This window comes from Perognathus longimembris, chromosome 2, assembly GCF_023159225.1.
Source record: "Perognathus longimembris pacificus isolate PPM17 chromosome 2, ASM2315922v1, whole genome shotgun sequence".
NCBI classification, from domain to species: domain Eukaryota; kingdom Metazoa; phylum Chordata; class Mammalia; order Rodentia; family Heteromyidae; genus Perognathus; species Perognathus longimembris.
This window is the reverse complement of record NC_063162.1, coordinates 28,850,073-28,876,611: the sequence shown is the minus strand read 5'-3', so window position 1 is coordinate 28,876,611 and position 26,539 is coordinate 28,850,073. Positions and strand designations below refer to the sequence as shown.

The 26,539-nt window shown below is 41.3% G+C and overlaps 1 protein-coding gene across 3 annotated transcripts in view; it reads right to left on the bottom strand.

The window, feature by feature from the left end:
• Nucleotides 1-7,545: 7,545 nt before the first annotated feature.
• The window catches only part of Ide (insulin degrading enzyme), a 70,413-nt gene continuing 51,419 nt past the window's right edge, over nucleotides 7,546-26,539 (bottom strand). For 2 of the 3 annotated variants that reach the window (XM_048338694.1, XM_048338696.1), the window contains exons 15-26: nucleotides 25,797-25,941; nucleotides 22,488-22,598; nucleotides 21,174-21,294; nucleotides 18,326-18,417; nucleotides 17,454-17,565; nucleotides 15,169-15,336; nucleotides 14,340-14,612; nucleotides 12,942-13,003; nucleotides 11,387-11,459; nucleotides 10,656-10,723; nucleotides 9,034-10,071; nucleotides 7,546-8,802 (exon numbers count right to left, since the gene is read on the bottom strand). In XM_048338694.1, coding sequence (XP_048194651.1) covers nucleotides 9,976-10,071; nucleotides 10,656-10,723; nucleotides 11,387-11,459; nucleotides 12,942-13,003; nucleotides 14,340-14,612; nucleotides 15,169-15,336; nucleotides 17,454-17,565; nucleotides 18,326-18,417; nucleotides 21,174-21,294; nucleotides 22,488-22,598; nucleotides 25,797-25,941 — 1,321 coding nt within the window. In that variant the 3' untranslated portion in view covers nucleotides 7,546-8,802; nucleotides 9,034-9,975. Of the gene's footprint in view, nucleotides 8,803-9,033; nucleotides 10,072-10,655; nucleotides 10,724-11,386; nucleotides 11,460-12,941; nucleotides 13,004-14,339; nucleotides 14,613-15,168; nucleotides 15,337-17,453; nucleotides 17,566-18,325; nucleotides 18,418-21,173; nucleotides 21,295-22,487; nucleotides 22,599-25,201; nucleotides 25,347-25,796; nucleotides 25,942-26,539 lie in introns of all 3 variants that reach the window. The other variant, XM_048338695.1, reaches the window with a different exon arrangement.

The following is a 26,539-nucleotide window of genomic DNA, read 5'->3' as shown; positions in this document are numbered from 1 at the left end:
CTGCTGTATTTTGGGGGAAACATTTCAGGTACTATTTGTTTCTCCAAAGGAAGTAACTTTGTTGTAGATTTAATGTCAACATGTAAAAAACAGGCCATAAAGTTCAGCTATTTATAAAATATGAAGGGAAAGGCAGCAAAGGAGATGAAAAATATCTCACTAGATATGAAAATAGTATAACATTAAGACTCAACTAAGCCCCAGAGCTTCTTGCTGACACTCACCCTTATTACATACATACTTAAAACAGTTGCTCTGTGCTATGGGGGTCCAGGGACTAGATTAAACTTGAATAGTACATAAAATATGTATAAGTAGTTGATGAGCCACTTCTCTCTAGTCATCAACGAATGAACATGGATGTTTACCTCCACTGCTGCTCAGCGTTCTACTAAAATGATAGTAAAAGGATTCATTTTAAAGGTCAACCCACAGAATAAATAGCAGCAGCAGAGACAATGGCAATGCAATTTTGGAAGCAAGAATGCAGATGGATGAGTGTTAGCTTTTCAGCAAACATGGGAGAGCCAAACCTAAGCCAGCAAGGTAAAAGCATTTCTCAAAAACTCTGAACTCATATCAGGTACCTGTGGTGATCGGGTGGTAGGAAACCCAGACTCACCAATTCACAATTGTTTGGCAGCCACTTCATCGCTATACTGGCAGATTTGTTCTCTGGAGCTACTGAAGCTGCAAGCAAAGCTGTGGACTTCAGGGCCTAAGTCACTCTGGCAGGCAGTGAGGCTGTATTGAGAACAGGAACATGTAAGAGTCCATGTAGCAAAGAGCAAGCCCCCAAAATGCTATCTACTTGGTCCAGATATTGGTAGTGCAGTGTGTGTGTGTGTGTGTGTGTGTGTGTGTGTGTGTGTGTGTGTTCATCAATCAATACTGGGCCTTGAACTCAAGTTCTGAGCTCTGACTTTGCTTTTTCCTTTAAGGCTGGTGCTCCATCACTTGAGCCATACCCCCATTTCTGACTTTTTTATTGGTTGAGAGACACGTATCTGATTTTTCTGCCTGGGTTGACTTGGAAAACTCAATCCTCAAATCTCAGCTTCCTGCATAGCTAGAATTACAAATGTGAGCTACCAGGACCTGGCTATGATTGTGGATTTCCAGGCAACATTTATTCTCGTTTTGTTTCAAATTCTCTATGACAAGTACAGTTTATGTCTGTAAACATTAAACTTTAACATTAAACATTAACTTTTGATATACCAGGAGCCTAACCATGTGTTCATTTGTTCCATGAACGAAATACCATCCGTCCACACTCATCCATCAAGATCCATTCCCTCATTGTAGATGGAAGTGATGCTGACTCTCATTTCAGCCCTCGGGAGGCCAAGACAGGAAGATTACCAGTCTGAGCTCGGCTTGGGCTACCCTATCTCAAAAAGAGAAAGAAGAAGCCAAATAAGAAGACATTGAGAAGGGGTCAATATCACACAACAGATACGTCTGGCCAAATTCCAACCCCTCTGAAAGGCTCTAACGCTTGAGACCCCATCCCCACGCCCAAAGCCCACAGCAGCTCTGCGAGCACAGATCACCACCCGCAAGTCCAAATCTGGGATCTGCAAGATGAGTATTGTGATTCAGTCCCACTGTTTGGTACAAAAGCAATAGCAAGAAAACAACAAACAAAAACCTCCCCATCCCTCAAATACTCAACAGAGCAAAGTAAGTCACCGCAAATGAGACTGAGTACCGCAGTATCCAGGTGGTTTCTGGTGGAAGTCAAACGTGATTCCTTCTAGAAGGCAGTTGGGCAATGGATCAGAATCCTTAACTGCCGCCGCAGGGCTGGGGACCAGTGATAACCCCTCCACACAGACACCCCAGATTACCCAGCAGGCAACCTCTTAGCACCAGAGACAGCCATCTCCCTGCTTCCCCCAAAGGATGGGCTTATCACTGCTGCTCTCACCAACATTAAAATAGAAGAGGATTATGATGAACAAGTTTGTGTTCTGAAAGTTGATAGCCTGGAAATGATCTAATTTCTTGAAAAAAATCTACCAAAATTCATTGAGGGAGGAATCAGGAATATGAATAGGCATATCTGCTTAAAAAGGAATCAATAATCATTTGGTGGTCAAAGAAAAAACACAGAGCTGGGTATCAGTGGTTCATGCCTGTAATGCTAGCTACTCTGTGATCTAGCTACTGTGATCTGAGGATCCCCGTTCAGTCAATGAGAGCAGAAAAGTCTGTGAGACTCATCTCCAATTAACCATCAGAAAACAAGAAGTGGAGCTGAGGCTCACAGTAGTAGAGCAAAAAAGCTCAGGGACAGCACCCAGACTCCGAGTTCAAGCCCCACAACTGACAAAGAATAAAAAGAAAAAAATCAGGAAGGTGTGACATTGCTCAAAGAAATGTACTTATTACCTGACTTATGAGATGATAACCCCATCTGTACATCACCTTAATAAAATTACATATAATGTCCAGGTAGTTTCAGTGATTGTCTCCTATACATCACCAGCCATCTCTACCCGCAAGGAGACAGATGGAGTTTGTAGCTTTTATAGTTTCTATGGTAGAGCTGTGCACTGAGCTGGGGATGTACTTAGCATGACTAGGGCTCTGTGTTCAATCTCCAGCACCACACACCAAATGGACGTGGGGATTGCCAATCAAACACTTCAAGAATTACTCAAGTACTTCAAGTACTTTCAGAAATTACTCTAGGCTGGGGATATGGCCTAGTGGCAAGAGTGCTTGCCTCGTATACATGAAGCCCTGGGTTCAATTCCCCAGCACCACATATACAGAAAATGGCCAGAAGTGGTGCTGTGGATCATGTGGCAGAGTGCTAACCTTGAGCAAAAAGAAGCCAGGGACAGTGCTCAGGCCCTGAGTCCAAGGCCCAGGACTGCAAAAAAAAAAAAAAAAAAAAAAAAAAGAATTACTATAGCCAGAGCTGATGGGTCGTGCTCAGAATCCTTGCTACTCCGAGGGTTGAGATCTGAGATCACAGCTTAAAGCCAACCTTAGCAGAGAAATCCAAGAGAGAGACTTTTTTTTTTTTTTTTTTTGCCAGTCCTGGGCCTTGGACTCAGGGCCTGAGCACTGTCCCTGGCCTCTTCTTGCTCAAGGCTAGCACTCTGCCACTTGAGCCACAGCACCCCCTCTGGCCGTTTTCCATATATGTGGTGCTGGGGAATCGAACTGAGAGCTTCATGTGTAGGAGGCAAGCACTCTTGCCACTAGGCCATACTCCCAGCCCAAGAGAGAGACTCTTATTTCTAATTAACTATCTGGAAGTAAAGGCATGGCCCAAATGGTAGAGGAGCTGTAGCCTTGAGTGAAAAATTGGAATGACAGTATGAAGTCCTGAATTCAAGTTCCAGTACAGGCACAAAAATATAAATTATTTAATGACTCTAAACCACATTCACATCTACATCCTTCCTAAAAACCTGTGAGTCATCTTCAGCTAATTTGTGCCTGCAGATGTTGTTATATTTGCATCAGTGTTGGGGTGATCTCATTTCAAAACTTTCCACTTTGCTATGTGTGAATAGAATTATACTTTTTATTTTCAAATTTGATTTCCCAGTGAAGGGTTTTACGCCTAGGGCATTGTATAGGCCTGGACTCTGAAGTCTACCACTGAAGTCTCCCATTTTATGGTCTATTTTTATGGACATGAACTAGGAAAATAATTGAAAATATTTGTAGCTACAAATTCAGGTTATTGGATAAGTAGTATTTTCAGCCATTTTTTTTTTTTTTTTTGGTCAGTCCTGGGGCTTGGACTCAGGGCCTGAGCACTGTCCCTGCCTTTTTGCTCAAGGCTAGCACTCTACCACTTGAGCCACAGCACCATTTCTGGCCGTTTTCTATATACGTGGTGCTGAGGAATCGAACCCAGAGCTTCATGTATACGAGGCAAGCACTCTACCACTAGGCCACATTCTCAGCCCCAGCCATGTTTTTTGTTGTTGTTAGTTCCTGAAAATTTCCAGTGGTTGCAAGACTTTCTGTAGCTGGTAGGCAATAATAATTTTACCCACTTACCAACTTTTTTGGGAGTCGCTGTTCTTTTTGTTGTTTTGTCATTGTTTAGGTGAGAGAGTCTCACTGTGTAGCCCAGGCAGGCATTAATTGGTGATCCTCTTGTTTCAGCCTCTGAATACTGGGATTATAGACAAATTCTACGCTCAGCTTGTTTTCCTCTATTTTTTGCCCTGCTAGCAGCATTATATAAATTAGAATGGGTACAGATGTAGTCAAAGAATGGGTTTTGTGCATAGGGAGCCTTTTCACTGAGACATTCTTTGTCTCCATCTGGTGGAAAATGTGAACCTTGCATTATCAGCTGTAGTACAGCCTGGCTCCACTCACTTACCGTGATGCTTGTGAACAACCCAAGGGGCTGGCCTTGCTCCAGACCAGCTCACTCAGAAGCACTGGAATACAGTGGAACCAGAATCAGTTCATCGCTGTTGCTGTTTTTTTTTTGTATTTTATAAAGATCTGTAGTCAGTTTGAACGTGCATTTAGAAGTAAGAACCAGTAACAGGCAGGGAATGTAGCTCGATGGTCAAACGTTTGTCTAGCATTTGAGAGGCCCTAGGTCAGACCTCCAGCACCCAAAAATAACAAGGAACAAAAACTAAAAGCCAAACAAACAAAAATAGCCTATATTCCTAGCTACTTGGGAGGCTGAGAGATGAGGAGTATGGTTCAAGACTGTCCTTGCTTTTCTTTTTACTTATTTATTTTTGTTTTGTTTTATTTTTGCCAGTCCTGGGGCTTGGACTCAGGCCTGGACACTGTCCCTGAGCTTCTTTTTGCTCAAGGCCAGCATTTTTTTTTGCCAATCCTGGGCCTTGGACTCAGGGCCAGAGCACTGTCCCTGGCTTCTTTTTGCTCAAGGCTAGCACTCTGCCACTTGAGTCACAGCGCCACTTCTGGCCGTTTTCTGTATATGTGGTGCTGGGGAATCGAACCCAGGGCTTCATGTATATGAGGCAAGCGCTCTTGCCACTAGGCTATATCCCCAGCCCCTCAAGGCCAGCAGCATTCTACAACTTGAGCCACAGCGCCACTTCTGGCACTTTTGTCAGGAACTTCTGTTTATGTGGTGCTGAGAAATCGAACCCAGGGCTTCATGCATGCTAGGCAAGCACTCTACCACTAAGCCACCTTCCTAGCCCTGTCCCTGCTTTTCATGTACTAGCTTCACTAGAAGGCCAAGGAGCCTGCAAACGATTTTCAAATAATCACTAAACATTTTCATTCCTCAAACCTAGATCTATAGCCTTATTCAGCAAGAAGATACCATATAAGTAATCATTGCTCTCAGTACCCTTAGCTGGAGAATGAACAAAGACAGGCAAGTGTCTTTCAGCTCACAGTACCTCTTTTCCTGTTTTGTTAGGCATTTTGATGCTGTGGGTATGGAAAAAAAACAACTAAGCAGAAGAAAGAGCTTTGTTCAGGTGCAACAGCTAAGCAAGGGAGGGCTGCTACCGATAAGTGAGAGGTGGGGCAGGCTCCTCTTCCTCTTCCTCTTCTTCTCCTTCTCCTTCTTCTTCCCAGCTCTGGGGCTTGAACTCAAGGCCCAGGGACTGTCCCTGAGCCTCTCTGTGCTCAAGGCTAGGGCTCTACGACTTGAACCACAGCACCACTTCTGGCTTTTTCTGTTTATGTGGTACTGAGGAATCAAACTCAGGGGCTTCATGCATGCCAGGCACTCTACCACTAAGCCACATTCCCAGGTGGTGAGGCAGGTTTTTATGGAGTACTTAGCCTATGTAAGCTTTGTTGATTTGCTGTTTCTTTCCTGTGTGCTTTGTGGATTGGTGTGTGCTGGTCGAAGGAGGCAGGGGTAGGAAAATGGCTATTCAAAACCAGGCCAGATGTTAACTTTTCTCCTGTAATCTTACTAGTAGTACTTTTGCAATCCTGTGTTGGGGATCATGTGGCTTCTGAATGCCTTGCTGCCTTGAGCAGGACCCCAAAGACAAGTTTAAATAGAAGTGTTCTTGTGCAAATCTGAGGAAGAAAATGTTTAGTAATTTACCATTAAATGTTACCTGTGGCTAGTAGCTCAAAAATTCCCTTTATTAGCTTGGGAAGTTCCTTCTTTTGTTTGCCAGAGCTTTCATTATAAATCATTAAATGCTTAACTCTATTGGAAAAAAAAATCACATTTTCCCTTAACTCTGTTAGTACAGTAAATACTACTGAGTCAGGAAGTTCCCTTGTTTATTCCTTTTTTTTTTTTTTTTTTGGCAGTCCTAGGGCTTGGACTCAGGGCCTGAGCACTGTCCCTGGCTTCTTTTTGCTCAAGGCCACTCTGCCACTTGCCACTTGAGCCACAGCGCCACTTCTGGCCGTTTTCTGTATATGTGGTGCTGGGGAATTGAACCCAGGGCCTCATGTATACGAGGCAAGCACTCTTGCCACTAGGCCATATCCCCAGCCCCCCTTGTTTATTCCTTAATGTTGGTATAATTTGATAGAACTTGCCAGTGAAGACATTTGGGCCTAGAATTTTCTTTGTGGGATGAGTTTTGCTCTGTCACTAAACTCTCCTCCCAGCCCTGTGCGAAGTTACTTATGAATCCACTTTCTTGAGGATAGTCCAATCTTTTATTTAACATCTGTTCTGGTAATTTGTACCTTTTAAGGAATCTACCCACCTCATTTAAATTGGAAATTTACTGAGGCCAAAGACCACAAGAAACAAGAGTGGCCATCTCTGAGTGATGGTCACAGGTAAACTTGGCTCTTTACGTTCTTAGACGTTCCTTAATGGGCCTCAGCTACTCTCTTGCTCCAAAGACAATAGGAAGTGAAGTTTATGTGGATTTATGGCCTTAGCAGGCCAGGAAGTATGAACTGGACTAACCTGAACACCATGCCAGGGTGGGGGTGGGCGGAGGTTCTGCTGAATAGTGATCTTTTAGGCAAGAGGAAATAACAGTAACAGGAGGAGAAAGTGACAGACCAGAGAGCTGGTCTTACACTTTCCTAACTAGGCAACAGTCATGACTAAGTGAGTGCAGGTGAGGAAGGCCATGTGACATATTTGTTTCACACACATCCTGGTAGACTTGGAAAGCATTATTACATGAAGTGGTATGGATCAGAAACCAAATGCTGAGTGAAGATCTGATTATTTAGAAAGGAAAGACAATGGTTAGAGGCACCTGCTGGTTGCCCTTGGGTTCTATAACACAGAACGTCTGCCCTAAGCCTTGGCTCCTGGTCTCTGGATGGGGCTGTGGTATCCTAAGCATAATGCTGAGTGGGCTGCACCAACTACAACCAGCCAACACTGAGGGGTGAGCAGAAAGTTCCTACTGACAGCAGTTAGGAACCAGAGCTTGGAGAAGATATTGCCCAACATGCAGCTGGGGTTGTGGCTAGATGTCAAGTCTGACTGTAAAGAGGTATTTTCTTCTCTATAAGGCCAGAGATTGATCTTTTCTGGGTTTCAAGTCAGTGACACTACTCCAAATTAAGATGCTTAGAATTAGACTGAAAACTTGCAAAAAGTAACACACGTGCAGACTGGAGTTTAAATTCAAGTGATTTATTTATAAACAGGGTAATTCTAGGGTTCCTTCATACTGGCTGTGTCACATGCTCTCTCCTTCACATCAACTAGTCAAAAAGAAGACTTCTTTTTTCAAAAAGTCCCCAGTAACCCATAACTTAGTGTGTGTTTCCCAAGTCTCATTTGCTAAGCTCTGAGTAAACAGCAGTATCTGGGGGGAGTCTGTTATTGCTCATGGACTGCAGCTGGGACCCATTGAAACGACTCCATTAGTATGCCCAAGAGACCCGACAGCTGCTCACATTCAATTGGAAAGCCAGCAAATGCTGGAGCACACTGAATTACAAGTTCAAGTTCATGGAAGACTCTGTGTGATTGCCTTCAGATATCCTCAGGTATTTTTCCTCCTAAAATTGACACTTGAATTCCACCATTAAAAAAACAAAACAAAACAAAACTACATCATGCAATTCTCCACAGCAAAGGCTGGTGGGTTTTTCTTTGCTTTTAGTGAGGGGTTTAAACACTCAAGGTTTGTTTTAGATTCACCTTGTCTATATATGTGCCATTTGAAGAAAAGCTGCATAGTCTCCAAATGCATAAAAGCAGAAGGGAGTGATGAGCTCACAAGCCTTCTGATGGAAGAGACAGGCTTCGTACCGTACTTGAAGGTGTGGATAAAAAGACAGTTAACAGCACCACATCGGCCCGCCAGTGGAAACAGAGTGCCCTGGTGTAAGCAGCCTCCATCTTTGTGGCTATCATTCTTGCCCCAAATTGAGACTATTTGGAAAATGGCGAATGTAACAACTTAAGATGCAGAAAGCCATGACTTTATAGAAAGAAGTCCTGGACAATCAGATCGCATGGGGAGGTAAAATGTCATTGGGAAGGCCATACTTTACTTGGTCTGAGTCTGGGGACAAAAAGACTACTTCCGGTTACCAGTGCCTGTATATGGAAATACAGATGTAATTTCTCTTGAAGTGAGTTTGAATAACAGTAAATATTTTAAAAACAGCTGTTAAAGCTCCAGTAACAATCTCATCTAAAATAATATCCCATGAAAAAAATATTTTTAAAGTCCACTCTAGTCATACTTGTGTTTATCTACTTATATTTGTTTTAAAAATTAATACTTAAGGCAGGATTACATGGCTAGCAATGGAGATTTTAGTCTTATTGAGACTTGCTGTTTAAAAAAAAACAAACTTTTTTTTTTTTTTGCATCTCAAGGTGGCTTTGATTTTGCTGCTTTTTAAAATTCCTAAAGGGGGCTGGGGATTTGGCCAAGTGGCAAGAGTGCCTGCCTCGGATACACGAGGCCCTAGGTTCGATTCCCCAGCACCACATATACAGAAAACGGCCAGAAGCGGCGCTGTGGCTCAAGTGGCAGAGTGCTAGCCTTGAGCGGGAAGAAGCCAGGGACAGTGCTCAGGCCCTGAGTCTAAGGCCCAGGACTGGCCAAAAAATAAAAAATAAAAAAATAATAAAATTCCTAAAGGGACAAAACCTTTTGGTTCACACACTGACTGCAATTTCATGGCAGTAAAAAGTTGTATGGAGTTAACAATGGCTGATGTGGGAAAAAGCATGTCACACACTCAGTAGGATCAGAAGCAGACAGCACTTATACCTTTAAAGTAAATACAGCAATGTGTTGATGAGAAAAGGCAAAACCGAGGGAATACCGCAAACCAGATATGACCAACAAAGAATGTCAATCAGGGAAAAAAAAACAAACACATTCATCCTGAGAAAGTCAATTTGGGACAAAGTTGATATAAGGTAAATCTGTTTTTCTAATATTATAAATAAGGGTATTCTAGGGCTTCCAGCATTTAACTAGTTGGAATAAAAAACATGTTCAAATTCTCTTTTTTTATAAAAAGATTAAAACCATGCCTTATAGAATCAGCAATTTCACTAATAAAAGAAAATGACATTGCTCTGTATGTCATTTGCCAAATGTAATGTTCTCCACTGATTGACATGAAAACCATCAAGTAGAAAGAAAACGGGAGGACTTTCCAGAGGCAATTAGCTTTCCAAATGTTTTGAAGCCTTCTCTGTCAGCCTGGGAGGATTTTAGAGAAAAGCTCACTTTCATTCTTCTGGACACGTGACTCCCATACAGAACAGGAAGAGAAATGCTATCGGAGTATCATTCATCATTTTAAAAGCAGTCTATAGGGGGATCATCTTTTAGGAATGAAAAAGAGAAAAAAAATTAAAATACTTAGGAGTCATGTATTTTAAAAAATATTCTATATAAGATTCTGAAATTTAATTACTTTGGGTTTTAAATATTTCTACGTAATGATATTTGAGAACTTTTGTTGGTCTCTCTAATAGTGAACTGGAAACTACTAAAGTGGCCAAGACTGTTTTCCCGGGCCCTGGAAGACGTAGGAACATCCATTTGCAAGCCCCCCACACCTGGGGAGTCTTCAGAGTTTTGCAGCCATGAAGTTAATATGTGGCTTTACAAGAGGGAACAGGGGCAAGCCACGCTTGAACTCCGTCATGTTCTCCACCACTTCAGGCTGTGAAGAAAACATCGTCTTTTAGTGTGTTTAACTTAAAAAGTACATAAGACAGGCTATCAATGTTATTTTAGGGAGGAAATACAGTGTCTAGGGGGGAGGGGACCCCTTATTCTGTGATCTGTTCACTTTTCTCCAGGATTAGTAGGGCCAAGGAGATGTGTGCAGACCTATGGGCATGTGGGCCTCTAAGGCAGAAGGAAGACATTGGCTTTCACCGGGGAATGTAATGGCTGGCTCACTGGAGGCTAGGCACCAAGGCTTCATCCAGGGTGCCAGAGGCTACTGTGCCCACCCATCAAAGCTCTTAGTGGCAGTGCCAGTTTTCTCCTCTTGCAGGTCAATGCAAATGTTCCTAGGTGGTTAAATACAGAGGCACTATGGAAGTCTCACTAGCACTTCTATATTCAGCTGTAGCCAGAGATGAATCACTGCCAAGCGACACAGTCTGTGAAGGCAGAACCCTGAGAGGACCTAAACTAGCCCCTCTGCCACCTGGTGACCTGAAACCACAAGGTGCTCTGTCTCCTGATGACCCATCTTCTAAGGACAATGCGAGCTAGCAAGCTAGCAACATTTCTTACTTGTGGCAAGGCTGGTGCTTGTGACAGATTTATATCATTTTGACAAGGGAATTCTCCAACAACAGGACCTGGAAGAAAATGAAACTTGTAACACTTTGTACTTACTCATAACTTGTGCACAAGAACAACTTAAAAAAAATCCAAGCTAGTTATTAGAAAACAATGCCTGGTCTGGCACATGCATTTCCCACATTCTCTCAGGCTGCCTGCTCCCAGCCGAGCATGTGCTTGCTTGTCCTGCCTAACATCAGGAGCATCTTCAGTGAGGGACGATGATGATGTGATGAGATCAGATAGCTTTGGCCACAGCAGCTTTAGTGCCCAGATCTGCCTGGACACTGAAGCTCTGGCCTCAGAGGAGAACTTCCCCAAAGGCTAGAGGAGTTACTGGGCAGCAAGAGCAGGGGACAATGGGATAATCACAACTAAGCAGATCAATGATTTTTTTCTCCTCACATGCAGTGGTAGCCTAGAGCCTCTTGGAAACATCCTCCAGCAATCATCAGCAGTTCCCCTGAGAAACTGCAGTGAGTTTGGCACTCACACTGGCATTGGCTCTCTCCTTCACTGCTTCATCTCCTACCCATACTTCTGCTTCCCTTTGTCTATCCCTTCCCTCTCCAGTGCTCTGTAAGGTAAAGGGGCTCCAGCAATAGTCAGACATCATTTGGCTTACTTTAGGCCTAAAAATAAACTGGGAAAAAAAAAAGAAGTTGCTCTTTAATACTTACAAGAATCCATTTCTCTGGCAAGAACATGGACGGATACCTTGTGTCTCCTTGGTGCATCTATTGCCAACATTTCCTAGGCAAAAAAAAACAGAAAAACATCACTTTAGCACCTTTATAGTGAGGAACTTAAAATGAAGTTCTTTCTGATGCCTAAGAACAATCAGCTTGTACTCAGGTAGGTATAAAAGAGATACTGCCTTTTCTCTTCATGTTATTTTAATTCAATTCTGTGAAGATTCAACAATGTAGGCAAGAATTACCATTATCAAGTTGTATGTGGTGCTAGGCTCAAGCCCCACTCTTTTTCTTTGTGATACTAGTGTTTGAACTCAGAGCCTGTGTTTACCAGGCAAGAGTTCTACAACTTGAAATATACCACAAGACTCTTTTTGCCTTATTTTTCAGATAGGACTTTCCAGTTTTTGTTTGTTTCTTTGTGCCAGTAGTAGGCCAGGTCCTAGGTGCTAGCCTTGAGCTTTTGTGCTCAGGGCTAGTCCTCTAGCACTGGAGCTGCAAATCTCATGGATTTTCCTGCCCTGGCTGGCAGGAACCATGATCAGTGAACAGTGATCCTTAGATCGCGGCCTCCTGAGTAGCTAGGATTACAGGTATGAGCCTCCAGCGCCTGGCTCATCCAGCTGTTCTTTGAATAGGATCTTGTTTATCTTTTTTTTTTTTTTTTGGCAGTCCTGGAGCTTGAACTCAGGGCCTGAGCACTGTCCCTGGCTTCTTTTTGCTCAAGGCTAGCACTCTGCCACTTGAGCCACAGCGCCACCTCTGACCTTTTCTATATATGTGGTGCTGAGGAATTGAACCCAGGGCTTCATGTGTACGAGATAAGCACTCTTGACACTAGGCCATATTCCAAGCACCTTGTTTATCTTTTTTGGGGGGGTTAGCTTTGAACTATAATCCTTCTATTTCTGGCTCCTAAGTAACTGAGATTACAGGTGGAGTCACTGCATCCAGTTGATCTCTTTTGTCTTCTTTGCTGTTGTTCCTCCTCACCAAGGCAGCTCTTTATAAAGCAGGGTAGAAACAGACAAAAAAACAACAAAAAAAAAAAAAAAAAAAAGGGAGCCTAGAAACCAGGAAGCGTTGTCACAGCTCTCAAGATCCAGAAGGAGGGGCTGGGAATATGGCCTAGTGGCAAGAGTGCTTGCCTTGGATACATGAAGTCCTGGGTTTGATTCCCCAGCACCTCATATGTAGAAAACGGCCAGAAGTGGTGCTGTGGCTCAAGTGGTAGAGTGCTAGCCTTGAGCAAAAAGAAGCCAGGGACAGTGCTCAGGCCCTGAGTCCAAGCCCCAGGACTGGCAAGAAAAAAAAAAAAAAGATCCAGAAGGAAAGCAAACTGTACTGGTTTCAAGGTTTCAATATGAATTGTCTGTATTTCTTCTACAATTGTCTCTATTTTCTTCAATAATGTCAAAATGTATCAAATACTTCAATCCATAAAATACTTTCATAAACCCAGCCTATGTGGGTTCAAAGCTGCAACACATAACACAGCACCTATGTCCTCACCTACCGGAACTGAATGAATTCAACTTACCTTGTAGAATTTGATGATATCTTCCTTGGTAAGTGTCTTTAAATATGCAACTTCTATGTTATCTGAAAAGGTAACCAAATAAAAATGTACTAACATTCCCAAATCAAGCAATCCAACATACTATACTAAATGATAATATGCTTTAAGCCTCTTAAGTTTCCATAGTTTTAAGTAATTATCTGCTTCTAAAGTAGAAGAGATGATTTTGAGGAAAATGTACTATCAGGTAGGAGTATAGGTTGGGGGCCACGCCTAGGTTCATATGCTGGCTCCCTCCTTCGAGTTAGTGGATCTGGGTTAGGTAAGTCACTTCAAAGTTTCTAAGCCTCATTTTCCTTATCTGGAAATTAAAGAAAAATACTACTTAGTAAGGCTGTAGTGAAAATTAAGGAAATGACATATAACAAGGTGTTATCAGCTAGTGCTGCCAGGTGTTCTGACTTGTATGTCTTCCCACACTCTGTGGTTAACCTCTGCTCTCGAGAAAAGGCGACAGTGAGCTGATGAGACAGGAGACTAGGAAGCACAGCTGCCATACCAGAAAGTACATATCTAAGACATGTCTTTGGAAAGTCATAAAGGCAAGCATTTGAACTCCTGTGCCTCTATGGCAGCAATTACCTCAGGGAGTTTAGTCTACAAGTTTTTCATTTTTCAGGATTATGTATTGAGTTCAGAGGTACTCATAGGGAACCAAAAGAGATTTGGCTGGGTGCTGGCTCATTCATGTAAGTCTAGCTACTTAGGAGGCTGAGATCTGAGGATCAGGGTTCAAAGCTAGCCTGGGCAGGAAAGTCTGTGAGACTCTTATTGCCAATTAACTGCAAAAAAGCCAGAAGTGGAACTGTGGCACAAGTGGCAGAGTGCTAGCCACTAAGAATAGTGCTAAAACAAAAAAACAAAAACAAAAACAAAAACAACTCAGGGACAGTGCCCAGGCCAAGTTTAAGCTTCAGGACTGGCACCTCCAAAAAAGAAAAAACAGATTCTTTTTTTTTTTTTTTAAACCGGTCCTGGGGCTTGAACTCAAGGCCTGGGCACAGTCCCTGAGCCTCTTTGTGCTCAAGGCTAGTGCTGAGCCACTTCCAGCTTTTTTGAGTAGTTTACTGGAGATAAAAGTCTCACGGGGACTTTTCTGCCTGTACTGGCTTCAAACTGGGACTCCAGATCTCAGCCTCCTCAGTAGCTAGGATTATAGGCTGACTCCAGTTTTGGAGAAACAGGAGATAAAATAGGAAATTATATTATACTATATACAAGCTCTTTAGTTATTTAAACAGCCCTCAGGCTTCTTCAGTAACCGAAAAACCACTTATAAAATGAATACCATTTGCAGAATGGCCTCAATGGTCTCACATTTTCCACTTCAACGTTTCCATGCTGGGGCTTTCACTTTACCTCTGTCAAAATTGTACTGCTGGGAGATGATTTCCCCCCAGTATTTAGCACACTCGGCAGACAGTTTCTTTGGTTTGTCTAGTCGACGAATTGCTAGTGCCTGAATGTGCTTCTGGAAGGCCTCTTCCGTCATGTCCTTGATTGACTTCTCCATGGTGATTAGGAAAGCTTCCACTCTGCTCTCCAGATAGTGAGGTGGCTTTTCTGACTGGATGATGAATCGCAGGCCTTGGATGCCATTGGCTCGTCGAGGTCCACTGAAGACAATGTAGCCTGGAATACACACACCAGCCAGTCAGGCAGGACCTTGGCATTTGAGACTTCTAATCATTCACCACAACTAAAACTGACTTCGGGAGTTTAGGTTATTTATCTCTGAAGATATATGAACAATTCAGTCTCAGTTCCTAAAGATGGAGCAAGAGTACTTCCCAAAGAGGATCAAGAAAGCTAAGCACACTATACTTCATTCAAACACATACTCCACACTTCCTCCCTCTAAATCTTCAATCTAGGCTCAAGGTATTCTCCCTTGTGAAGAACGGTCTTTGACCCATCCCCTAAATCATTGTCCCAGCTCTGTGTGCTTTAACAGGTAACTTCCTCACAGGAGCCTGGCTCTGCTTTAATGTCTGTAAGATACGGATGGCTTATTTATTTATTGCCAGTCTAGAACTTGAACTCAGGGCCTGGACACTGTCCCCGAGCTTCTTTTGCTCAAGGCTAGCACTCTACCACTTGAGCCACAGTGCCACTTGCAGCTTTTTTTGTTTATGTGGTACTGAGGTAAGGTCTGTGGCATCCCACCCCCTCCAGACTTCCTGCTCACCCAGCTGCTCCTTGGTGCGCAGGGTATTGAAGCAAGGCTCAGAAATAATCTGGCAGAAGAGTTCCAGGAACATGTTCTCTGAGGTGCTCTGCATGTCTGTCTGGTAGTAAATCTCAATGCCACAGTTATTGTGAACTTCATTCCTCTTCTGGTAAACAAACCATCCTCCTGAAAATTTTCAAAAAAAGAACACAGGTTTAAACATTTATTATTTAGGATTTAATAAAGTCAATGCTAGGCAGGCACCAGTGGCTCAGACCTGTCATCCTAGCGAGGCTGAGACCTGAAGAGCACTGTTTGAAGCCAGCCTGGGCAGCAAAGTCCGTGAAACTCTCATCTCAAATTAATCACCAAAAAGCCAGAAGTGGAGCTATGGCTCAAGTAGTAGAGTGCTAGCCTTGAGGAAAAAAAGTTCGGGGATAGCACCCAGTCCCAGGGTTCAAGTCCAAGACTAGCATTAAAAAAAAAGAAAAAAAGAAAAAGTCAGTCTTATATTTGCCTGCTGTTAATTAATTAATTTATTTTTGAGACAGGCTCTCATTGTAGCTCAAGCAGCACTCAAACTTGTGATCATCTTGTCTCATCTTCCAGAGTTCTGAGATTATAGACATGTACCATCCTATCAAGTTCATGCTTCCTCCTCTATATTCATTTAAATTATTTATTGTGAATAGGCAGTACTAAGCTCCCTCTTGGAAGAGGGAGGGAACATGGCCTCTAAGTTCTATCTACCCTTTCTACTTCCAGCTTTTTTGTATATATCTGAAAATGTGTCCTGCTTCATAGTACATAATTTTTCTTTTCCATGAAAGGTAAGAAGAATTGTTTAAGGCATTCACACCTAATCAGTTGGCTAAATCAGAATGATTTTCTAATTCCTGGATTAAAAAATTACTGTTATTAAGGGGATATACAGAGGGGTTACCATTTCATAAGTCATGTAATGAGTACATTTCTTCTTGGGTAATGTCATCCCTTCCTTTACAGTCTCCCAGTTTCTCCATCTGGTCCTAACACTTAGCATTTTGACAAAGGGATATAAACTGAACTATTTTTTTGAACTAGAGGCAATTTGAGAGGATACTGAGGAGGCTGAAAAGATAGGGTCCTAAAAAAGGAAAGAAAAAGAAGTGGAGTGCAAAGAGATAAAAGGGCTAAATTTCACCTCGAATTTTTCTCAATGGGTCTCACTTTGCTCAAAGACAAATGTAGGGTTTTATTTTTCTTCATTTGTTTTTTGTTTTGTCAGGGTTTGAAATCAGGGCCTCATGCTCGGTAGGCTGGTACTCTACCATACGAGCCATGCTGGTTATTTTGGAGATGGAGTCTTTTGGACTTTTCTGCCTACACCGGCCTCAAAGCTCATTATTCCAGATCTTAGCCTTTTGAGTAGCCAGTATTATAGGTGTAAGCCACTGGCACCTCGTTACAATTGTTTAAACAACATTAAAACAATATTTAATGAGTTTTGTATCAAAACAAATCACTGTTAATATAAAGTAATCTAGTATTACAACCTCTAGTACATGAATAAAACTAACTCTTAGATTAACTCCCGTTAAAAGCATACATGTAACAGATACATGCTACTATCCACACTCGTGACAATTCCAAAACTATTTCTGCTAAAGATTCTTATGGGCTTCTAGTGAAACGTTATAATTCAGATTTCCTTTTTTAAAATAAAAATAAATTTTATTTCATGTTTCACAGCCAATTTCTCTTTACCTTTGAGATGTTTTCACTTCCTAACTTCTCTATCATATGTATCTGTCAATTTTAGTACTCTCTTCAAAATAACCGCGTACCTCTCCAAATTCATTGCATGCGCGCGTGTGTGTGTGTGTGTGTGTGTGTATACCAGTACTAGGATCTGAACTCGGGGCTTGGGCACTGTCCCTAAGCTTTTCTGCTCAAGGCTAGCATTCTATCACATAAGCCACAGCTCCACTTTTGGCTTTTTGGTGGTTACATGGAGATAAGCGTTTCACTGAGTTTCTAGCCAGTCCCAGCTGGCTTTGAAATGAAATCCTCAAATCCTGAGTAACTAGGATTATAGGCATGAGCCACTGGCTCCCAGCTCCAAATTCACTCTTTTGACTCATGCTAGAGAATTTTCTGGTAGAATTATCCATCTCTAATCATACTCCTATAAATAGTAGAGGCTCACAGTGTATCTCTACCACAAAACCATACATTATCATCTAAGTGAATTCAACACAACTGTAAGCATCCATGTTATTATATTAAAATAATCCATTCCAAAGTTCTTATATTCAACTTACTGTCAGGGAGCTGAACTTCTCTGTATCGAACCAGCTGACTTGGAAGGAGCGGCTTGGTGTGAGCATATTCAATAAGGGTGTCTTCAACCATCTGCATAATCCCTAATGCAGCCTGGGGAAATGATAAGTTATAGCTCATTACAAAAGAAGACAAACATGTCTTGAAAAGAAAAGCAGTAGATTAGTCATTGCAACATTAAAATAAGACATGATTGTAAAATAAAGTAGCTTAGTTGACCATAAAAATGGGTCTTAGGACCCTAAATTTATTTAATCCTACTCAAACTGACCAAAGTTGATCCCAAGTGAATGACCTTGGTCATGGGCACCTGGAGTCACAACAAAGCAAAGGAGATGGGCACAGGCTTTCTTGGAGTGAAATGGGCTAGGCAAGCATCCTGTTCCTGACAGTTGCCAGCATATTGTTTTGGAGGCAGTACAGCCGAGTGGTAGAGAGGGAGGACTCCTGGGACAGGTGCTTTCCTTGTTTTAAGCCCTTGCCATGTACCATTTAATCCTCCTCCTAACCCATGATGCAGGTAGATTTACACTCTAAATTTTCAGATAAGGAAATGGAACAGTTAAGACGTTTTCCTAAGATTACATAGCCAGTAAATGGAAGGTCAGGATCTGAATGCAGGCTGGATAATTTTGCATTATGTGACCCTCTACAGTGAAGGAGTAAATCTTTCTATCTCCTCCTATGATTGCAGCCATGAAAGTAGGTTCTTAGTGAACTGTCATCATTGCACTGCCCCATACCCTCTCTTATCTTCTTCCACAGAGTAGAGAAGGTTGGGAGAACTCACTGTGCTTGTTAACAGACTTAAAAATCACATACAGTTTTACAAGCTATAATCTCCACTCCTCACCTGCTTTGTTATGTTTCCATGGAGAAGAGCTTCAATGTGGAGCCTTGACAACAGCTGAGGTATGAAGGCCTTGAGGCGAGGGAGAGTGACATCTATAAAGAAATAAGAAATAAAAAGTTCTATTACAAGTTTAAAAAACAAAGACTTGGGAGCTGGGAACGTGGCTTAGCAGTAGAATGCTTGCCTAGCATGCATGAAGCTCTGGGTTCAATTCCTCAGCACCACATAAACAGAAAAAGCCAGAAGTGATGCTGTGGCTCAAGTGGTAGAGTACTAGCCTTGAGCAAAAATAAGCCAGGGACAGTGCTCAGGCCCTGAGTTCAAGCCCCAGGACTGGCAAAAAAAAAAAAAAGTACTGGGGTTTGAACACAAGACTTTGAGCTTGCTAGGCAAGTGCTCTACCACTTAAACTATATCCCCAGCCTAAAAACTTTGTATCTGAGATAATTTGACTTTCTAAACAGCCCTTCACCCTATTTATCTTCACGGTAACTTATTTTATAACTAAAAAACCTGAGAAATCTGGACCTAAGAAATAACGACTAGATCATTACATACACATATATGCATATGTACTTGTATACATATATACTAGGTATAGTATGTGTACATATATGTGTGTGTATGTGTCTACATGCGCTTTGAACCTTGATCATCAGCTCTCAGCCTCAAGAGTAGATAGGAGGAGTATAAGTATGAGCCACCAATGCTTGTCTATTTTGCTTTTTTTTTTTTAATGGGTGTGTCAGAACTGGGGCTTGAACCCAGGACCTGGGTGGTGTCCCTGAGCTTTTTTGCTTAAGCCTAGTGCTCTACCACTACAGCCTCTGTTCCACTTCTGGCGTTTTGGTGGTTAATTGGAGATAAGCCTCACAGACTTTCTTGCTCAGGCTGATTTTGACCCATGAACCTCAGATCTCAGCCTCCTGAGATGCTAAGGATTACAGGTGTGAGTCACTAGCACTTGTCCATTTTTCTTTCTGAGATTGGGTTCTGGCCTCCAATTCCTGATCCTTTTGCCTCAGCTTCATGTTAAAATTATACACATGAGCTACCACGCACAGCTTGGAAAAAATTGTGTGTGTGTGTGTGTGTGTGTGTGTATGTCAGTTGTGGGGTAATTATGTGTGGTTTTTGTTTGTTTGTTTTTTTGCCAGTCGTGGAGCTTGAACTCAAGGCCTGAGCACTGTCCCTGACTTCTTTTGCTCAAGGATAGCACTCTATCACTTGAGCCACAGCACCACTTCTGGCCTTTTCCATATATGTGGTGCTGAGGAATTGAACCCAGGGCTTCAGGTAGTCGAGGCCAGCACTCAACCACTAGGCCATATTCCTGGCCTCTATATGTGGTTTTTTTTTTTTTTTTTTTTTTTTTGGGCCAGTCCTAGGCCGTGAACTCAGGGCCTGAGCACTATCCCTGGCTTCTTTTTTGCTCAAGGCTAGCACTCTGCCACTTAAGCCACAGTGCCACTTCTGGCCATTTTCTGTATATGTGGTGCTGAGGAATCGAACCTAGGGCCTCATGTATATGAGGCAAGCACTCTTGCCACTAGGCCATATTCCCAGCCCTCTATATGTGTTTTTAAGATAAACATTTTTGCAATTAATGGCACATGACCATTTTGCAAAGGCAAGTATATGAGCTGTCAAAAAATTTAAAATGCTACTAAATTTTACAATCTAGCTTCCTAACTCAATGCTTGAGCTAACCAATAAAATAATGGCTTTTAGTACTTTACTTTTAATTCATCACTAAAGACATGCCTAAATACTTCTGTGGGTAAAACTTTCAAACTCAACCCATTTTCATTTTTTCTGAAAAGATCAGTATTAACAAGGTAAGTGGTAGGGTCAGAGTATTTGGTTATCTGCAGAAACTTTTGAATAGTAATTACTGACTGTGTAGACCAAGCAAATGCAGCTCTACTCCCTAAATGCCAAAGCTATTTCAGAGGTCACTTCTGCTAATGCCTGGTGTTTTACTCTTTGAGGCACACCTCCAGCCCAGCTCTTTTTGTTTTTGGGGTTTTTTTTTGGCCAGTCCTGGGCCTTGGACTCAGGGCCTGAGTACTGTCCCTGGCTTCTTCCCGCTCAAGGCTAGCACTCTGCCACTTGAGCCACAGCGCCGCTTCTGGCCGTTTTCTGTATATGTGGTGCTGGGGAATCGAACCTAGGGCCTCATGTATCCGAGGCAGGCACTCTTGCCACTAGGCTATATCCCCAGCCCCAGCCCAACTCTTTGGTTGGCTAATTGGAGAGAGAATCACTGAGACTTTTCTGCCCTGGATACTTTGAACTGTGATTTTCAGATCTCAGCCTCCTGAATAGCTCGGATTACAGGAGCAAGCCCCTGGTGCCCAGCTAAAAGTCCTAAGTCTTTTGTGAGCAGTGACTATATCTTCCTTTTATCACTTTTCTTTGGGCTCTAGTACAATATTATGCTCTTGGTGTGTGCCTACTGCCTATTGTCTGGTATTATTATTATTATTATTATTAGGTGATTATTTGGAGATAGTTTTGAGGCTTTTTCTGCTGGATTGGCTTTGAACTACAATCCTTAGATCCTGAAAAGTTATAATTACAGGCATGGGCCACTGGTGCCTTCCTTTCTTTTTTTTTTTTTTTTTTTTTGAGACAGAATCTTGCTATGTCACACAAGCTGGAATTACAAGTATGAGCCATCCTATCCAGCCACATAGTTTATTTTAATATAACTATTTAATTCAAAAGTATCAATGTCCCAGTACTACCAAAAAGGAAAAAAAAAGTATAGACAGTCTATGCCACTTTAAACTAGGAAGATGTTAGGACAACAATGAAGACAACACTAGGCTTGCAGAAGTCTCACCATCGAGGGCTTCTCTTAACTCGTCCTTAGTCCAGGCCACTTCCGTCATCAGCAGGCGGAGGTAGTACATGGCATGCTGGTGCGGCTGCTCAGCCCGGAAATTGTTAAGAGACCGCATATACTAGTGAAGGAAGGCACGGGCTCATTAGTTTCAGAAATTTTAAAAAAATCATCCTCAAAAACCTAGATATAAACAAACTTCATTTCTTTTTTTTTTTCCTTGAAATAAACATTTTATTTTTTTTTCTCAAATTTTTATTATCAAACTGACGTACAGAGAGGTTACAGTATCATACGTTGGGCATTGGATACATTTCTTGTACTGTTTGTTGCCTTGTCCCTCATGCTCCCCTCCCTCCCCCCCTTTCCCTCCCCCCCCAGGTGTTCAGTTCACTTACACCAAACAGTTTTGCAAGTATTGCTTTTGTAGTTATTTCTCTTTTTTTACCCTGTGTCTCTCGAATTTGGTATTCCCTTTGAATTTCCTACTTCCAATACCAGTAAACACGGTTTCCAATATACTCAGATAAGATTACAGAGATAGTGTAGGTACAAACATAGGAAGGTGATACAAAACATTATCAATAATAGAAACACAAACTTCATTTCTATATGCTACTGGGATACTGCGGTGAAGGAATGTTGATTTCTTCACCTCTTGAAATACATAATTAAGCATGGGACCAATTCCTTAAACTAAATGACACGCTCTTTTACTGTCCAGGCTGTATCTTGTGCCCTGATGTCTGACATGTACTCTAAATGCCTTCACTATGCACATCATTCATCCTCCAGAAAGTTATTACCAGTTTTCAGGGTCTCTGTCATCCAGCCTCCTTAGATACTACACACAGGACCATACCCATCCACTAGTAAGAAACATGGATAGGTATATACTGGACCTTCAATTAATGCATGGTGGATTCTTATGATAGATAATGAGGGACATCGTTTATCTTTGAAAGCAATCATCCATCCCATACTTCCTGAACTGGGAGAAACATGACATGAAAAGTGTGCCTGAAATGGAGGGCAGATGAAGCACATGATGCTTCCAGGTGCTTCTATTTGAGAATAAGCACTGTAGCTGTCCTAAGACCACAAAGAAGGCAGGTGCCTAGGGTTGCCGGGTTCCTTGAGTATAGAGTATAGAGTTCCTTGAGTATTGAGTATAGAGTAGGATTTAGCAAAGATTAAATGAGATGAGCAAAACACTACCAAGCATTGTACTCCCTCCCCATAATAAGAAGTTTCCATGTATGACAATATTACTTTTGTAATAAAAACCATCATAAAATGAGTTATAAAACTTACCGCCTCTTTAATAATTTCAAATCTTTTTTTATCAATCTCAAAGGTAGCCATTTTTTCAGTAATCTTCTTGAGCAGAATTGGCTGCTTGTCATTGTAGCCTTTCACGGAGAGCTACAGGAAGAGTTCAGGGTATTAAAAGTCTAAAAATATTATACAGGACTCTAGACATTCACCCACAATGAGAACAAAGGAGGATACCCTTGGGAGAGGAACACACAGGTACACTGCCTAGCTACATCTGATCATACAAAATAATATTTATTGAAATTAACTACAGGAAATGGAGTTTTTTTTCTTTGTTGCTGTTTTTCTTTTTGTTTTGTTTGTTCTTTTATCTGTCTTTGGGAGGGTAAGGGGAGGTAGAGGGAAAGGGTGAACAAATGCAGCAGTGGTATTCACTAGACACTATGTTGAAAGTGAACTATACAACTTGTGGGTGGGAATGGGAGGGAAAAACTGTGAGGGAGCAGGGGAAGGGGTGACATTGTCCAAAAAGAAATGTACTCTTTACCTGACTTATGTAACTATATCTGCTTTGTATATCACCTTTGTAATAACAAAAATATTTCAAAAAAAGTAAAAATATCGAATACCTTTCATCTTAAAGCTTGATTTTTACAATATTCAGAAAGTCTCAAAGCTAGGTATATTAAAATGACAAAGAACCAAGAAATTCAATGAATTTAACTTCCACAAATAGCTTAACACAAAGAAGGACATTAGTCATCCTTATGTTAAGTAATACTCAAAAGCATAATTGTAATTTCCTAAAAACAAAGTCAACAGTAGGTAAACTCACCTGAGCCAAACTATAGTGACACATACTATAACACATCAAACTTCATTACAGAATGTGCTTAAGTTTTATCTTTTCTTTTGATGCCAGGCATTGAACCTAAGGCCTCATACCTGCTAAGCATGTGTCCTACCACTGAGCAAATACGTCTAGCCCTAAGTTTATTCTTAAAAATAAAAGAATAATCGCTAATGATTGATAAGCTTAAAAGTCTTTACAGGTGTAGTAAGAAAAAAAATCACAGGGGAATGTTACCTAGCTGTTAGATAAGTCCTCCAACTATATTTAAAAACTTATCTTGGGCTGGGCACTTGTGGCTCATACCTATAATCCTAGGTACTCAGGAGGCTGTGATCTGAGGATCACAGTTTGAAGCCAGACCAAGCAAGAAAGCCCATGGGACTTTTTCTCCAATAAACTAAAAATCAGCTAGTAGTGGAGCTGTGGCTCAGTGTTAGAAACCAAAGTTCAGGAACAAAATGAGTTCAAGCCCCCAAGACCAGCACATATACACATAAAATTATCTTAGGAAAAACTAGGCAGCCTCAATTTATACTGCATAGCATTCTGCTACTCTCATTCAATGTTCCCCCAAAGGACCCATGATGCTAACCACCTGCATACTGATGAGTTTTACAGCATCTGTTGATGCTCTAAAAGTCAATGACAAAACAAATGTATAGGGAGGACACACTCTGTGTCTCAGTGTTTTTGCTTTAGAATAATTTACTTAAATAGTCTCTGAAAGCCAAATCTCAAAGGTTGTCTGTAAAACAGGGAATAGGGAATAGCTGGTATTGTATTCTCACAGAGTGGCACCCACAGCACAACTGAATACTCTGAAAGTCTCTGTCCTGTGAAGGATGGCAGGTGAGAATGTCAGCAAGAATGAAGGTGCTTGGATACCAAAGGCAAGTCAGGGTCCATATACACTAGAGAGCCCAACAGGAAACCCCTTTACCATAAATAAAAATCATTCAACTTAATGCTATTATGCTGTTAAGAATCACTACCAGGGGAGGGAACGTGGGAGAAAATGAGGGAGGGGATAACATTGTTTGAAAAGAAATGTACCCACTACCTTATTTAACTGTAACCCCTTTGAACATCACCTTTACAAAAAAAAAAAAAAACTGGAAGAAAAAAAAACAATAGCAAAAACAGAAAATTGATGATTACTTTTCTAATTGGAGTTAATTTTGATCCTCTGAGTTTCAAGCCTATAGCTGAACGATAACTACTCAAAAGCAAAAGTTACTAGAAAAGCTGTTTTGATAAAAAGAAATAAATCCACTGCAAAATAAAGAACTCTAAAAATCTTTTGTGTAAGACTTTAAAAAAGATATTCAGAAATTCTCCCATTTTAGTTTCAATAACAGTGAAAATGAATGTGTGCCACAGAAGGGATGTTAATTTGAAACAGAGCTAATCAAGGCTGGAAACATGTCACAATACTGAGTTATAACACATGTAAAATAGTTAATGATGCATGCAACAAAATGAATTGTTAGATGTATGTGAACACAGGAACTTTCTACTACTGTTCATAGAAATAAAGGAAGCTTATAGATTAGTAAAGTTCAAGCACTACAACAATAGTTATGGAGCTCTTTTACCTATTGATGGAAATATAGTCAAATACATGGAAGAAAATCATGCTTTTAGGATTAGTATGTTACACATCAAGCAGAACATGCAAAAAAATATAGCACACATACATGTTCACAAGATGCGTGAAGTTGTACCAATCATTTATTAGTGGAACTAATACTAATTTGAGTTCTTCAATCATTATAAAGGTGCAAGGAAAAAACCCATCAATCTTCTTGTTTAAGAATGCAGAAGTTAATAGTTTTCTCAAGCTCGAGATAAAGCTTCAATAGTGTGGTGCCTTTTCTTTGGTTTCCATTTTACTTACAAGTATTGCATTCATTCCTGATGCAATGGCATAGCTCAAACCTGACAGGCGTGCTGCATATGTATACTCTTTTAAATCATCCTTCAATAACCTGATAAACAGGTATGTCATGTTGCAATGGAGAGGATCAGCATAAATGTAGCGACTAACAAAAAAGAAAAACAAAAGAAATGCTTTGATACCTCAGGCAGTGGCATGGTAATGACGAAACATGACCGAAGAGTATGGATATGCAGCCTCATGATCTAGATTTCTAGGGAAATAGTGTAGGCCAACTTAGGGTTTCACAAAGAAGACTCCATTCTGATTTGCTGAAGAAGATTTCAGAATCATAATGGGGTCCAACTAAGTTTGAGGAGAAAAATATGACAATCTGATGAAAGATGTTAAAAAAAAAACAAAAACAAGGGAAATCTGCATAATACGAATGTATGTGGCTGAATACTTAAAGTAAAAGCTAACTTAAAAATAAATAAAAATATGATTAGCCATGAAGATTTTTAAAAAAGAAAGTCATACCCTCAATTAAAAATGCTTCCATCAAATCAATATAAAAATGTTGATGAATGGAAGGCTCCAAGACGTGGGTACTTACATACATCCCATAGATGGTATTTTGGAGGTCATAGCTCAAGTCTGCTAGCTCTGCTGCATATGCATACTCGTTGAGTGAGTCTTTGAGAAGCTCAAGGTATAAATAGGCCATGTTACAGTGCAAGGGGTCCACATAAGCAAATGGGCTGGAAGAAAATGTTGACAGTAAAATAGCTGATTTATCATTTCCCATTGTAATGTGGCCTTTTGAGATGGGTCAAGAAATTGAGTATTGGTTTAGTAGTTTCCTGAGGACATGGTTGAATTCTTCAATCTGTTTCTTCTTCTCGTTGGAAAACAGTTAAGTCTGGAAAAAAGGTCTGGAATGGGCTGTGAGAGAGCACACTGCTGGAAACGAAGAGGGAAAAAGCTATTTGTCACAGATGATGAGGCAGAACTGACAAGTCAGAAGGGTAACACAGCAAGAGAAGCAAGAGCTAGGTCACACGCCAGTCCCCAGGCTGGCGGAGGAGGCACCTCTGATATAGTTCACACACAACACGTATACATCCTCTCTCTCAAGTAAGTCACTCCTGGTGGACAGGAATTCAAGAAATTTGCCTGCTATGATTATATTACCTTAAAAGAGATAAACTAGGGCTGAGAATGTGGCTTAGTGGTAGAGCACTTGCTTAGCATACATGAAGCCCTGGGTTCGATTCCTCATTACCACATAAACAGAGTCAGAAGTGGCACTGTGGCTCAAGTGGTAGAGCACTAGGCTTGAGCAAAAGAAGCTTGGGA